Raw genomic sequence first — 14,742 nt, forward strand, 5'->3', positions numbered from 1 at the left:
GGCTTCCCTGGTGGCGCAGTGGTTGAGAATCCGCCTGCCGATGCAGGGGACACGGGTTCGTGCCCCGATCCTGGAAGATCCCACATGCCGTGGAGCGGCTGGGCCCGCGAGCCATGGCCGCGGAGCCTGTGCGTCTGGAGCCTGTGCTCTGCAACGGGAGAGGCCACAGCAGTGAGAGGCCCATGTACAGCAAAAAAACCCCCCAAAAAACAGTGGATGATAACAACTATGTATAATGACTTGATAGAAAATACGGTGATAAGAAAACTTACTGGAAATGTGAAATAAGAGAGTGTAAAGCCAGATCGCACACTATACTAAAATGATAATATATCAGTTTGCAAATCCTTTGGTGAGCACAATCATCCCTCTCACCTGTCAAAAGCAAAAGTTTACCAAGCTATGGCAAATACAAAAGGGGCGGCTAGTAATTCATAACGGTCTTCAAGGCATTAATTATCGATTCTTTAGCTAATTCAGATACTACAGATTGCTCTCTAAGCTGTCTTTATAAAATCTTTATAAAATCTATCCACACAATATTAGAAGTTGGAGGCAAAAGAATCAAGCTCCTCTTATCACTGCAAAATGAAACGGTTACATGCTTCCCGGTAAGTTTCTTGAAAATGGTGAAAATTTTTGCTACTTGATAGTGGAGAACATCATGTAGCCAGAATTTTGGTATTGGGGACAGAATCTGGCTTAGATGATTTGGTGAAATATAAGGACTGAGAATGTGATGGAACATTTAAATGTAGTCCAGATATGTATGACCAGTTATGTATGTTACATATATTGATAAGAAATAGCAGCATCCCTCGTCTGTTCATTTTACGTTCAGGGATATCTGAAAAGACTTACAGCAGATTTTTTGTATATCAAAAAGAATTTATGTCCAACATAAGATCCTTAATCCTTAACTTTGAGAAAGGAAGTATCATCGTTTTCTAAGACATACCCCAATACAACTATAACATGAATTTACACACATTTTAAATGTATTCAAATATTTTCTGTATTTTCATTTTTCATGACAAAATGTTTTAAAAATTTTGTTTTTAATTTTTTGTCTTAATTATATCCTTTTAAATGTCCCTCTTTTGTTTTATCTTTATTATTTTATCTTTTACAGCAAAATTGTCTTATGGTCTGTTTAGTTGTGCAGCAAAACTGCCTGCAGCAAAGGTTCTTACAGTGAAGATACCTAGAACTCTAAAATACCTATGTTGTAGTGTTGTTTCACGAAGTCAAAAACAACATGTAGATAAAAGTACTGAGCATGGTTCCTAGCACATGACACATATTTAGTGAATGGTAGCTAGTATTATTTTACTCCTCACCAGCTGTGTTTCTGGGCAGGTCTTTAATCTCTCTAGGCTTCATTTATTTCATGTGAAAACGAATAACTGGATTAGCTGTTATCTAAGGTCCTCATTATCTCTAAAATTCCATTAATTTGATTAAATCTACATGATTAAAAATACACCACAGTTTAGAGCCTTTTATCATGTTCAGTTATACCAGGTAATTGATGTAACACTGATTAATGTCATACCTTCACAAGTTCATCCATGAGACAGGACTAAGAACACAGAAAATGAATATGTTCAAGGGTTGAGGCCATAACATCTCTTCACAATAAGAAGAAAAGGTAATTATAATAGAAAGATGCAAGTTTTGCTTATTGGTGGATTCTCACCTGGGCAAGGTCTAATGTTGCACATGATTATTTCCACAGCATTCCCTTCACATGGCTGCCCACCATGCTGAGCTGATGGATTATTGCAAGTTCTGGTCCTGGTTCGGTTGCCATGTCCGCAGCTCCTTGTGCATTCTTCCCAAGGGCTCCACTCTGACCAGTTACCATCCACTATCCAAAGGTGACACATTACACCATTAGATATATTTCAGTTGAAAGAACTAATAGTGAGACAAGCCATAGTTAGGGAAAAGAAATGAGTATCTACTGAACACGTGCTTGTCCGGTGAATAAAGAGGTTTACCTGGACACAGCTTATGTTGACAATTCCGCATTTCTGAATCCGATCCCTGACAAGGCTTCCCACCATTGGCTGGAGAGGGGTTGTTGCACACACGACTCCTCTTTTGGATGCCTTTTCCACAGGTGACACTGCAGGATCTCCAGGTTGACCACTGGGAAAAGCCACCATGAACTGCAAGTAAAACATTGTACTTGGTCTCTGTTTTTGTAAGTAAAAAAATTATAAGTCAGATTTCATTTAAGATATGCACTGGGTATGGTGCTGAATCTATGAAGGCTGAGAGATTGTTTATGGAAGCTCTTCTTTACTGTAAAATTAAAACCTAAGCATGAGAGAAGAACTTCAAACTGCTAACTAGAGTTTCTTCCCAGCTCCAGTCCTGACTCATCTGGACATGGCTGCTGAAAGAGTCAGTGACCAAGAAATTTATATGCTATTTACCTTTTGGAAATAAGTCATTCTTTAAAGCAAAAATATGCATTGATTTTTGAGAATAAATTTAACCTAGTTTTGAATACAAAATTCAGTTCGGGATTTTGAATTATTAACTTGGTATTCTGCACCTCTCATCTGTATTGTTTCAGTCCTTTCAGTTTGTGATGTGATTTTTGTCCTAGCCCTATAATCTAGAAGTATCTTAAAGGTAGAGGAGACTTGGACTAAGATGCTTAATGATTTTTATGATTTGGATCACTCCAGGTGCTGTTTAACATGAATATCCCAGGGTGAACGAATCACACTCACCCTGGACTATGACTGGCACTCTGACAAGGACAGAACCCATCAAGTTTCGAGCAACACATTCATATTCGGATGTATCTTCTTTCTGAGCGGCGGTGATATATAATGAGTTGTTGGACAACACATTAATTCGCTCATCCCAGTGGATAGAGTGCCCTTGACGGGACCATGTAATGGTTGGATGAGGCTCTCCAGTTGCCTGACAATTCAAGATGACTTTGCCACCAGCATTAATAATAGTTTCTATTGGCTCAAGAGTGATAACGGGAGGACCTATGGAAAAAAAGCACATAGTATTTCTTAGCTTTTGTGGAATTATATTAACATTTTAAGCCATATTATATAGTAACATTATTTTGAAAAAAGGCTGATTTTTTAATACACTATAGCTTCTCAACTATTAAGGTTGTAGTGGCTATTGATAGAATGTTTTATTTAGTAAATGGCAAAAATTAAAAATCCCCAAGCAGTCTAGCCTAGAGCATGGGCTCTGCAGTCATGCTTTTCTGGATTCAAATTTTGTCTCTGCTCTTTACTACCTTTTTGAATCATTGTGTCCTTAAAAATGGTCCCTAGTTCACAGGATCTTGTTTGACTCGACTAAGATGATGTAAGCACAGCTCTTCAACAAGGCAAGCACACAATATTATTAGTACTATTGTTATTGTTAACAAGGCAAGCACACAATATTATTAGTACTGTTGCTGTTATTATCATTGCTTTTGTCTGTGTCTTACATGGTGAACATTCAATTCTTTCCCTTACATTATTTTTGAGGTAGGGAGTCATTATCAACTTATTCTTTCACCAGTGGTCATCATTCTTTAATAAACATATATTAAGAACCTACTTTTTGCAAGACATTGTGCTAGATGCTGGGGGCACAGATATAATTTCTAGTCTCAAGGAGTTAACAGTCCACTTATAAGACAGACAAATAATCCATTATTGAGCTGTGCTATAGTATACCTGTAGAATTTGGTAATAGAATAGGTAGGATAGAATTTAGTATACAATAGGTAAATGTGTGGTAATCTGGGAGCATAAACAATAGTGACTCAATGGATCATACAAAAGCATGTCACTGGAAATGAAGAGGAAAAGGAAAATATTCAAGAATTATTAAGAAGGTGGGAGTGATAGAACTTAGCCATTGAATGGTATGGCATAAAGGGAGGAATTGATGACTACAGGGTTTTGATGTGGGCAATATAGTATATCTTTGGGCAATCCAGTAGAACATAGGAGAAAGAACAGATTTGTTGGGAGGCAGTAAGGAATGATAATTTGCATCCATTTAGAACTGCTGAGCTTGAGATATCTGTAGGACATTCAAATGGAGATGTCTAGACCACAGTTGGATATTCATATCCAGAGCTCAGAATAGAGATATGGGCTAGAAATATAGATTTGTGAGTCTTTCATGAGTGGATAAGATTGCTTCAGAAGTGAGTCTAAAATCAGAGGAAGAGATCCAAAGACATAAACTATTACAACATCATTATTTAAGAAATGGACAGAAAATGAGCCTGTAATTGCATTTCTTCCTTGAAGAAACTCAGGAGAAAATGGTATCCTGGCAACCAAAGGGAGTTTCAAGAAGAAGGAAGAGGTTAACAGTATCTATACTGGATGACAGCTGTTCAAATGAAGTTGTCGGAAAGGATGTAAAAGGAACTGCAAAAAGCTGCTGACAGAATGTTTATCTTTATACTGGTCTACAGTGTCAGGATAGAATATGAAAGACTTCATGGAGAAGAAGCTTGGACTGGATTTTTAAAAATGAGTAAGATTACATATAGCAGAAAGGAGGCTCCCTGGAGAGAAGGAAATAGCATAGAGATGGGTTTAGTTTTGAAAGGATGATTCACCCAGGAGAGCAGTAGCATGCAGGTTTTAAACATTTGGTTAAAATCTTATAAGAAAATCAGAAGGGTTTATGTTTAAATAGGTAAGCAAAGGGGATTGTGCTTGTTCTTGATAGAGTATGTCGGGATGACAGTGGTGTTTTAGTGAGACTGAATTGAATGGTGGAATGATTTGCTCAGTGAGAGTTAATGCAATCATATAATTCAAGGCAGTGGCTGCACATTATAGACCAGGAAATGTATCTGCAATGATGGAACATAAAACAAAAATAGAAGCAAAATGTGTTTTATTGTGATATTACTATGCTAGTATTTTATGTAAAGGTCCCACTGACATGTTGTCTTTTACAAAAGTAATTATTTCATATGAGGTTTGAATCCCTCAGTGACTGTTATTAATGTATTATTCATATATATGCCCACATCATCCTATACAATTGCCTTCTTACTTGATGTTTACATTAACATCACTCTAGGAACTTTCAGGGCTGGTGCTTTTCCTTCTCTCCCAGTGTTCAGATTACCTTACGTATTCAATAAACTGTTGCTGAATAAAGTAAATGCCTCAGACTAATCACGCAACACTAAATAACAACATAATGAATAAATGAGCTTGTCTGTTCATATTATTATGGTCAAAGAAAGTGTTAAATATAACTTAGAATCTTATTATTATTTTTTTTTTTCTTTTTGCGGTATGTGGGCCTCTCACTGTTGTGGCCTCTCCCGTTGCGAAGCACAGGCTCCGGATGCGCAGGCCCAGCGGCCATGGCTCACGGGCCCAGCCGCTCCGCGGCATATGGGATCCTCCCAGACCGGGGCACGAACCCGTATCCCCTGCATCGGCAGGCGGACTCTTAACCACTGCGCCACCAGGGAGGCCCTAGAATCTTAATTTAGATTCCACATTTGAACATTTCCAACTGCATATAAGGCTATAAATTAATTCAACAATAAAATTCCATATGTACATCTTTCAAAGTTGAATTAATTCTATCAGTCACATAATGATCAGTTAAATACGAGCATTTTATCTAAATGAAGACATTCCTTCTGGTGCTTTAATCTTAATTTTAAATTATATTTTTGGCTTTTTAATATCCTTCATTTATTACAATGAATTTATTGTCAGTAGGTAGATAAGCTAATCTAATCTAATGCAGCTTTTCTTAAACTGTCAGTGGAACACTCTTCCAGGAGAGATTAATCATGAGATGACCTACCTACACTCACCCAACAAAGGGGTGAGGAAGGTTTCGTGGAAATAACATTTTTTTGGGGAAATGTAGAATATTATATTTTCCTCTTGTTGAGTTATAACTAACTCACATCTGCATATTAACATTTCTGGAAATATCTGCAGTAAAGAAATTGGTGCACCTGAGCAGGGCTTGGCATATAGTAGGTGCTCTTTATATATTTAATAAATGAATAGACCTGGTTTAATCTATTTTTTTCTCAGACTTATTCAATCATGGCACTCTACTTTTTTCCTAATGACATCCCACAAAGTTATCATTTGGTAGATATGTATTTTAATAAAACATTGTCTTAGCAAGACATACAAACAATCTGAGTGTCTCTCAATGGATGAATGGATAAAGAAAATATGGTATATATATATTATATATATGTATATATAATATATTTTATTCTATTTTGTACACACACACAAACATACACACACACACACACACACACACAAATATTATTCAGCCATAAAAAGAAGGGAATCCTGCCATTTGTGACAACATGGATGGACCTGGACAGCACTATGTTAAGTGAAATAAGCCAGACAAAAAAGAGACAAATCGTGTGTGGTAAATCACTTACATGTAGAATCTTAAAAAAAAAAAAAAAAAAAAAAAAGTCAAACTCAGAAACAGAGAATAGGGGCTGAAGGGTGGGGGATATGGGGACATACTGGTCAAAACATACAAACTTTTGATTATAAGACAAATAAATTCTGAGGATCTAATATACAGCATGGTGACTACAGTTAGTAGTACCATACTGAAATACTTGAAATTTGCTAAGTGAATGGATCTTAAATATTCTCACCAAAAAACCCACAAAAAACAGACCAAAAACAATGACTGTGTGAGGTGACAAATGTGTTAATTAACTTGATTGTGGTAATCATTTTATAATGTACATGTATATCAAATCATCACACTGTACACTTTAAATATACGTCGTTTTTTTCTTTTAACATCATTATTGGTTGGAGTATAATTGCTTCACAATGGTGTTAGTTTCTGCTGTATCACAAAGTGAATCAGCTATACATATACATACATCCCCATATCTCCTCCCTCTTGCGTTTGCCTCCCTTCCACCCTCCCTATCCCACCCCTCTAGGTGGTCACAAAGCACCGAGCTGATCTCCCTGTGCTATATGGCTGCTTCCCACTAGCTGTCTATTTTACATTTGGTAGTGTATATAATAAGTCCATGCCACTCTCTCCGTCCCAGCTTACCCTTCTCCCTCCCCATGTCCTCAAGTCCATTCTCTACGTCTGCGTCTTTTAAATATACGTAGTTTTATTTGTCAATTATACCTCAATAAAGCTGGTGGGGGGGAACCACTGGCTTAAATATCTGTTAAATATCTATTCAGTGTTAAAGTTTTAGAGAATAGTAGTTTGGCAAACAGCTGTTAGTAAATACTAGTCTACAGCATCTCTCAATAGTGAATAAAGAAAATGTAAATAAATTCATCCCGTTAATTACTGAGCCTAGTCTCAAAATAAGCTGATTTCCTTAAATTCTCAACCGAATAACACTGTTCTCGGGTCAGCTCCTGAAGTGGTTCTGGGGACTGTCCAGGGAGCCATTGGAGTCTTTCATGTTTTTCTAATTACAAAAATCTGTCTTCCAATGGTTTATACTGAGGGCCTTCATCATGAGCAGGATAATCCTGCTCGGAACACATATTTATTTCACGGCAGATTGACAGCAATCAAGCTGGAGCACTCTTGAGTTCACTTACATTAGTCTTTAGTTTCAACACTTATTTTTCAAGTGCCAGAAAATGTTATCTTTGTAAGTTCATTAAAACAACCATGAGGAGCTATACAAAGGGTGCTCGATTGAATATATTGCAAACAACACAAAAAGCTCTGCTACCAAGCAATTGCAAGCATGAGCTGCATGTGTTAGATAAAATATATTGCAAAATTATATCAGTCTTATGCTTGGTAACAGCTGCTCCATCAGCAGCAGAAAAGTAAATTAGACAGACTCTGAAAGCTACCATTAATGTACTTGCTAGAAAGTTAAATGAACAATTAAATGGACATTTCTTAAAACAAGTGTTTAATTAAGAGTTTGATTAAGCAGCTTACTCTGCAGGGTCAGACTCATGCTGCGCTCCACCACCCCAGCTTCATTGGTAGCTACACATGTATAGTCACCGGCATCTTCATTCTATGGAAATAAGTAGTGTTTTATAAAAACATGTGCCTATAGAACAGTGCAAATCACTTTTTATTACCATGATGCTTGTTTATATGCAATTTTGTTTTTGAGACGGTATTTCAATGGAAATAGAAAAACTTACATATATTTAACCACATAAATAGATTTTTTTTTTTAAAGAAAAGAAGAGAAAGAAATTCCTAGTTTAAATTTTTTCTGAACAACCTATCATTGCTCTCAGGGGACAATAACTGGCAGGAAACCTAAACAGAAAATCACATTTTTTACAATCATTTATCCAAAATTATCTTATTAAAGAAAAACGCCAACACTATTCTTATAGATAGCTTAAAAAGCATTAAATAATCAGAACAAATCAACGAATATCTAGTTCTTTCTTATGGGGGTTATTAAAAAAAACATTAAGCTTAGCCTCCATTTAGAAAGCTTGAAATGTAGGAAAGAAAGTGAGGAACTAATTTACTAATGATGACAAATCACAGAATGTAAGTCACAAATTTATACATATATGTTATAAAAAATAAGGACCACATGAGTTTAGATTTGATGACTATTTAGAGACACAGATTTTGCTAAGGTCTTGTGAACAGAAGAATTCTGGTCTTGTTAATAGAAAGAGTAAGTCAGTTAAGGGGAACTGAATTGAAGGAAGTGGACGAGGGTGGGAGGAGAGAGACAGATGTTGTTTTAGGTGTTTAATTGGGGTATCAATGCATTATCCAAATAGAGATTTCTAGTAGGAAACTGTAAATGGAACTTGAAATCTAGTTTCAGGGTTGAAGGTACAGGGTTAGGAATCTGAAATTTTACGGTGGAAAATAATTAGTATTAGTATTAATATTGATATTAGAAGAAGTACGAAGGACTTCAGAAGTAGTAATGTTTGTGTGGAGGAAAAGGGGGGTAAAGCAGTAATGAAGAAGCCTGAGACTCATTCACATAGCTAGAGGTAGAAATCATCTCAGAATTGAAGGGACAACCAATAACATCTAAGGTAGAAATAAAGCCAAGGAGAAGAAAAGACTGAGAGTGGCCCATTGGAGCAGGTGATTGGATAGTATACACTAATTAATTAATTCAACAGTACATTAACAAATTACCCTCATTTAGTCTAGTTAAGAATTTTTCAGATAAAATATCTCATTCACTTGACCCCCAAATTAGAATAACTTAAAGTACTAATCACTGTCTGAATTACTGAAGCTTTTGGACAGCCTAATATAGTTATCGATTTGGTGATGAAATCTAACATTTATCTGTAATTTACAATGTTGTAATTCTTCAATTTCCGCATTCTAAAACAGATTTGAGGAAGTTATCTACTGATGTTGAACAACAGGTCAATGATGGAGAACAAAGCAGCAAAATTATTTTATTGCTTGTACTTCTTTGAAGGGCTAAAAATCATCAATTTGAACCATTGTTTCAGTTTTTTAAAAGAACCCATTGATTCAGATTTTATGATAAAATAGGAATGCATGAGAAACTTTTCCCACCCATGGCACCTATAGAGAGGCATTGATTGTGACAGTTAAAGTGCATACTGACAATACCAGTGTGACTTACTATAGTGCCATAAATGGCCAGGGAGCCGTTTCCAAGTTGCCGAATTCTGTGGCTAATTTCAATATCCATCCCCCTTCTGCTCCACTGGATAGTTGGGGCGGGATCACCTTTCACCTCACAATTCAGGATTGCATTACCTCCAAGTGGTTCAATCCAGTTAGAAGGGTAATCACCTTTGAAGACTGGAGGTTCTGCGAAAATAACAAAAGATGAGTATAAGAAAAAGGAAGCTCCAATAATTTCTTCGTGATTTTGATCTATTTAAAAGATAATTTAGTGAAGAGGGGAAAAGCCACTTTTGAGTCCCATGGATCTTCCAGAATTAATTGCTCATGGTAATCAATGAGGTAATTTTGTCCATTTCAGTAACCTAAGTGGATGATTCCATTTTGCGCCAAATGATCTCTTTACATACTGCTTACCTACTTTTGAGTGGAATGTTCATAATTTTTTTACGTCATGAATTTGCATATCTGTGAAATAAGGCTAAATGGATTAATAAACTGAAGTTATATTGTATTACTATACAATAAGGAGGCAAAACACAAACCATTCATCATAAATAAATTAAAAATAGAACACTTTTATCTACCTTTCACATAAACAAATCCAATTGCCTTTACAAAACCAACGCTGTTCTCTGCAGTGCACACATAAGTACCCGAATCTTCTTTTGACATCCCTTCAATAACAAGTTCACTGTGTCCATTTACACTGTCAAAGTGGGCTGAAGGAAACAAGGTAGAAAGCAACATAAATGCCTCTCAGTAACCTAGAAAAATAATCACTACAGCTCAATATTTTGCAGGTTAGATTTATGAATTGGTTAGCAATTGAACCAAAGAGATCTCATTATGACATTGGAGGATAGAGCCTTTTCCAGGGATTTCTTCCTGAGCTATTTGCTGTGTCTCTAGACACTTGTTTGAAGAATGAAAAAAAAAAAGAAGGGTCAGGAGAAGAGAATGAAAACAAACATCTTTTAAAATTAATTTTCGATTTGAAGTACACCTTTCATCTCAAAGGGTTGCCTAAAGCTGGCTCAGTCTCTCTGGGTTTCAAAAAATCTTTCATTCAGAAATATGACATTTTCCATTTCATTTCTCTCACACCACTTTTCCTCCCAAACAATTTACATCAAAATATAATTCAACTGACCTGGCAGCTCAGAGGGGAAATCATGAAAATATACGTTAGTTAGGTAATAAATAATAACAACAAGATTAAATTTGTAATAATTTGAACTTCTCCATAAGTGATCATGATATAAATATTTACAAAGGTATTTACAATACTTGGAATAGAGTATAAGATAAACATGCTAATCCTAAAATAATCAATACTAAATAAGGTTTTGATTAGACCGGCCAATATCTAATTAAGTATGTTTACCTTGCATGTTTTCTCCCATTCAAATTATCTTTTAAAGTTTCATACTGCTGAATATTATGTGGAAAACTAAGCTTTAAAATTTTAACTAGCTAAGTTAGTACTACGTCTTCAGAAAATAGTACTGATTAAGTTTTTTAGAGTTTATTTTTCCTTAGTAAGGTATACTATTATTGTTAAGGTGATACAGTTGGTGAAGTCTAGTGATTAACATAAATCTTTACAGCAGAGAAAACTCAAGCTTATTACTAATTTTTCAGCAAGGCATTTGTAAATGCAGTACTTCAGAACTCAATTTTGGATGCAACAATTTATCTTTACAGACAATATCTTTATGCTGGTCATAAAGTCTAACAAATAGAGACACTTGTCTTCCCAGGGATGAGGGCTCCTGGGCTTTAAAAAAAAAAAGATGGAGATTGGTTTTGAGTTCTCTATGGGTGTACTATTCACTTCTTAAGAATTAAATTACCAACCTGGGATAATATTGTTATTGAAGGTCCATGTTAACTTGGGCAATGGAATACCAGTTGCTTTACAGTTTAATCGTAGCTGTTCTCCTTTATTTAATGACACATCTCCAGGAAGTTCAGTAAAAGTGGGGAGAACATGCACAGTCAGGCTGATGGTGTGTGTGTCTTCACCTGCAGCATTGTTAGCAATGCAGGTATAGATGCCAGAATCCTCTGGCTTAAAGAAAGAAAAATCATACGGCTTAAAATTACATAATCTTATGTTATACTACATATAATACATACATTTACATAGCTTGGTCCCCAAAGGAGCACTCTTCTTTAAAGACAGTTTAAATTTCCATCTTGTAGTCTGAACCATCTGGCTAGCTTTTAAATAACATAATTTAAAATGTATAAGAATTTAAACAAAAGCCCATACCTTATAGAACTATAGAATTTATAATAATAAGATCTCAGAAAACTTTAAAGTTTATTAAACATCAACTGCTGTACTGCAATGTACAAATAAAGAGCAAATAGTCCCAAAGGCTGTTAGACTCTTGACAGCATAGTTGGCTTTCTGGGTAATGTGGCACCAAAGTCCACCAAAATTATCAAAGGAAATGGCAAGAGTAAGGGCAATAACACCTGCAATTCCAAAATTTCACTTGCTAAATCCAGCTCTTGGCACTCACTTTATTAGATGTATTGGCAGCATTTGACACAATTCTGGCTTCCTTCTTTTTAAAACCATGTCTTCACTTGGCTTCCAGGACACCCCATTCCCCTAGTTTCCTTCCTACTTCACTGGTTGCTCCTTTTCCATCTCCTTTTGCTGGCTTCCCCTCCACATTAACGTCTTTACGTTGGTACGTGAGAGGGCTCAGTCTTAGTCCTCTTTTCTTCTGTATCTGCACTCACGTCTCTGGTGATCTCATCCAGTCTTATGGCTTTAAATATCATCTATCTACTGATGAGTAACAGAATGTCCAGCCCAGATCTTTCTTCCAAATTCCAACTACATTGAACTTTTCATTCCAACTCTCTGCTTAGATGTCTAAAAGACATCTCAAACTCATGTCCAAAACTGAACTCCCCATTTCCCCTTCCTGTTCTATCTGCAGCCTTCACACCATCTCAGTTGATGGCTACTTTGTTCTTCCAGTTGTTCATGCCTTTGTTCTCAGACATTTGAGTTATCCTTTACCCTTTTCTTTTTCAGACTCGCAATCTAGCTAGGAAATCCTAGCTTCAAAGTATGTGCAAAATCCAATCACTTCTCACCCCTTCTCTGCTAATGTTCAGCTTTTTTTAAAATTAATTTTTATTGGAGTATGGTTGCTTTACAATTCTGTGTTAGCCTCAACTGCACAACAAAATGAATCAGCCATATGCATACAGATATCCCCTCCCTTTTGGACCTCCCTCCCATTTAGGTTACCACAGTGCACTAGGTGTGTTCCCTGTGCTGTACAGAATGTTCCCATCAGTTGTCCATTTTACACATAGTATCTGGATAAAGAAGATGTGGTACATATACACAATGGAATATTACTCAGCCATAAAATGGAATGAAATTGGGTCAGAGACATGGATTGACCTAATGTTCAGCTTTGAGTCCTATAATCTCTCCTCTGCCTCCCAACCATCGTCCCAACTGGTCTTTTCTGTTTCTATCCTTCCTTGCCTCCTTACCATGTATTCTCATGGAATAGGAGGAGGAGGAAGAGGAGTGGGGGGAAGGGGGAGGAGGAGCCAATGCAATATTGCAAAAACATAAGGCAGACAACATTGTTCCCCTGCTCAAAACCTGTAATAGATTCTGATTTTACTCAGAGTAAAATGCAAAATTGTTATGACCTACAAGACACTGCATGTATCTGGCTTTCATTTTTCTGACTTCTTTCTCCCTCTTTTCATTCTTTTTCTTCTTTGCTTTCACTGGCCTTCTGTTTCTCAAGTACATCAGACATGTTCCTACATTACATTCTTTGCACCCACCTTAATTTCTTTGCCCCCAAAATCTGGGGGAGGAGCATCCCAGTTTTCTCTGCCTGGGATGCTCCTCTTCCAGATATTTGCTTAGCTAACTCACTTCCTTCAAATTTTGCTCAAAATGTCTCCTTCCCAAAGGACATTTACTCTGACTATGCTATTTAAAAATGTAACCTGTACTCCTCCAACTTCTGATCCCCTTTACCCTGCTCTTCTTTTATTTTTCATACCAGTAGTTTTCTTTTGGCAACTGGTATGAAACAATACATTGTTTATTTTAATTTGTTATTGTCTATCTCCCTCCTCTAGAAATAAACTCCATGAGGGCAAGGATCTTTGATTCTTTTGTTCCCTGATGTATTTATTCCCAGTGCCTAAATCAGTGTAATCACACTGATAAATAAATATTTGTTGAATTAATGACTGAATGCTTCTGACTGCGTTAAGGTCCATATTACAGACTTTTTCTTCTTTTTAAAAAGTTTAAGAATATATATTTTTGCATTGAAGCATCAAAAAACTGATTGGAAATGCAGCATAAAATTGTAATTACTCATTATAGATATAATCTAAATTTGGTTGGTTGTATACTAATTTTTCTAAGGGCAAACAAGAATAAATCATATTCCATGTAAAGGTCTCCCCACTCTGACACCATTTAGCTATTCTTAAAATTCCCCAGTTATAAAAACTTAAGTTTAAAATTAAGGATTTTATGGAAGTAAAGCTTTTGAAAATCTGGATTGTACATATTATTCACATATAGACTTCTTATCATTTGTGCCCTTCATCCAGTTTTTATAAGCTACCTTATTGTTGATATATTTCTTAATGTATCTGAGTCACTGTCTCACTAAAAGTCTAAACTTTTCTTACTTAATTTCTTCAGTTCTAAGAGTGATTAAGGGGCCTAATTCAACATTCTTGAACCTGGGAGGAATCCCTACTGGAGATATTTACCAGCTTAAACAAACAAACAAGCAAACAAATTTATCCTTATTTTATCAATTCTAAAACTCATAGTTTTAACTTTTAATATCTCTGAATTTGGGATACAACTTAAAAATTGATGATCTTCTCTAGTTTACTTGACTATATATTTTTTCTTAGTGGCACATAAAATATGGGTACATCTTAGAATTGATGGAAACAGATTTGAATAAATACAATTTCTACTAGCACATGAGACAGAGTTAAGCTATCACTAGAGCTATTTATCTGGTAATTCCAGGAGTCTGGCTAAAGGCTGAAATTATACTGCGAAGTAAATGTGATCCATTTTAT

General features: G+C 36.0%; 1 protein-coding gene across 7 annotated transcripts in view; it reads right to left on the bottom strand.

Moving 5' to 3' along the window:
- The window catches only part of HMCN1 (hemicentin 1), a 755,474-nt gene that overhangs the window by 76,490 nt on the left and 664,242 nt on the right, over nt 1–14,742 (bottom strand). For all 7 annotated transcript variants that reach the window (XR_009531210.1, XM_060091137.1, XM_060091136.1 and 4 more), the window contains 7 exons: nt 11,485–11,698; nt 10,212–10,346; nt 9,620–9,810; nt 7,960–8,041; nt 2,748–3,017; nt 2,004–2,174; nt 1,700–1,870 (listed from right to left, as the gene is read on the bottom strand). Coding sequence is in view for 6 of the 7 variants with exons in the window: in XM_060091137.1 (XP_059947120.1) it covers nt 1,700–1,870; nt 2,004–2,174; nt 2,748–3,017; nt 7,960–8,041; nt 9,620–9,810; nt 10,212–10,346; nt 11,485–11,698 (1,234 nt within the window). In the remaining variant the exon portion in view is untranslated. The remainder of the gene's footprint in view (nt 1–1,699; nt 1,871–2,003; nt 2,175–2,747; nt 3,018–7,959; nt 8,042–9,619; nt 9,811–10,211; nt 10,347–11,484; nt 11,699–14,742) is intronic.

Source organism: Mesoplodon densirostris, chromosome 2 (assembly GCF_025265405.1).
Source record: "Mesoplodon densirostris isolate mMesDen1 chromosome 2, mMesDen1 primary haplotype, whole genome shotgun sequence".
In the NCBI taxonomy this organism is placed as follows: domain Eukaryota; kingdom Metazoa; phylum Chordata; class Mammalia; order Artiodactyla; family Ziphiidae; genus Mesoplodon; species Mesoplodon densirostris.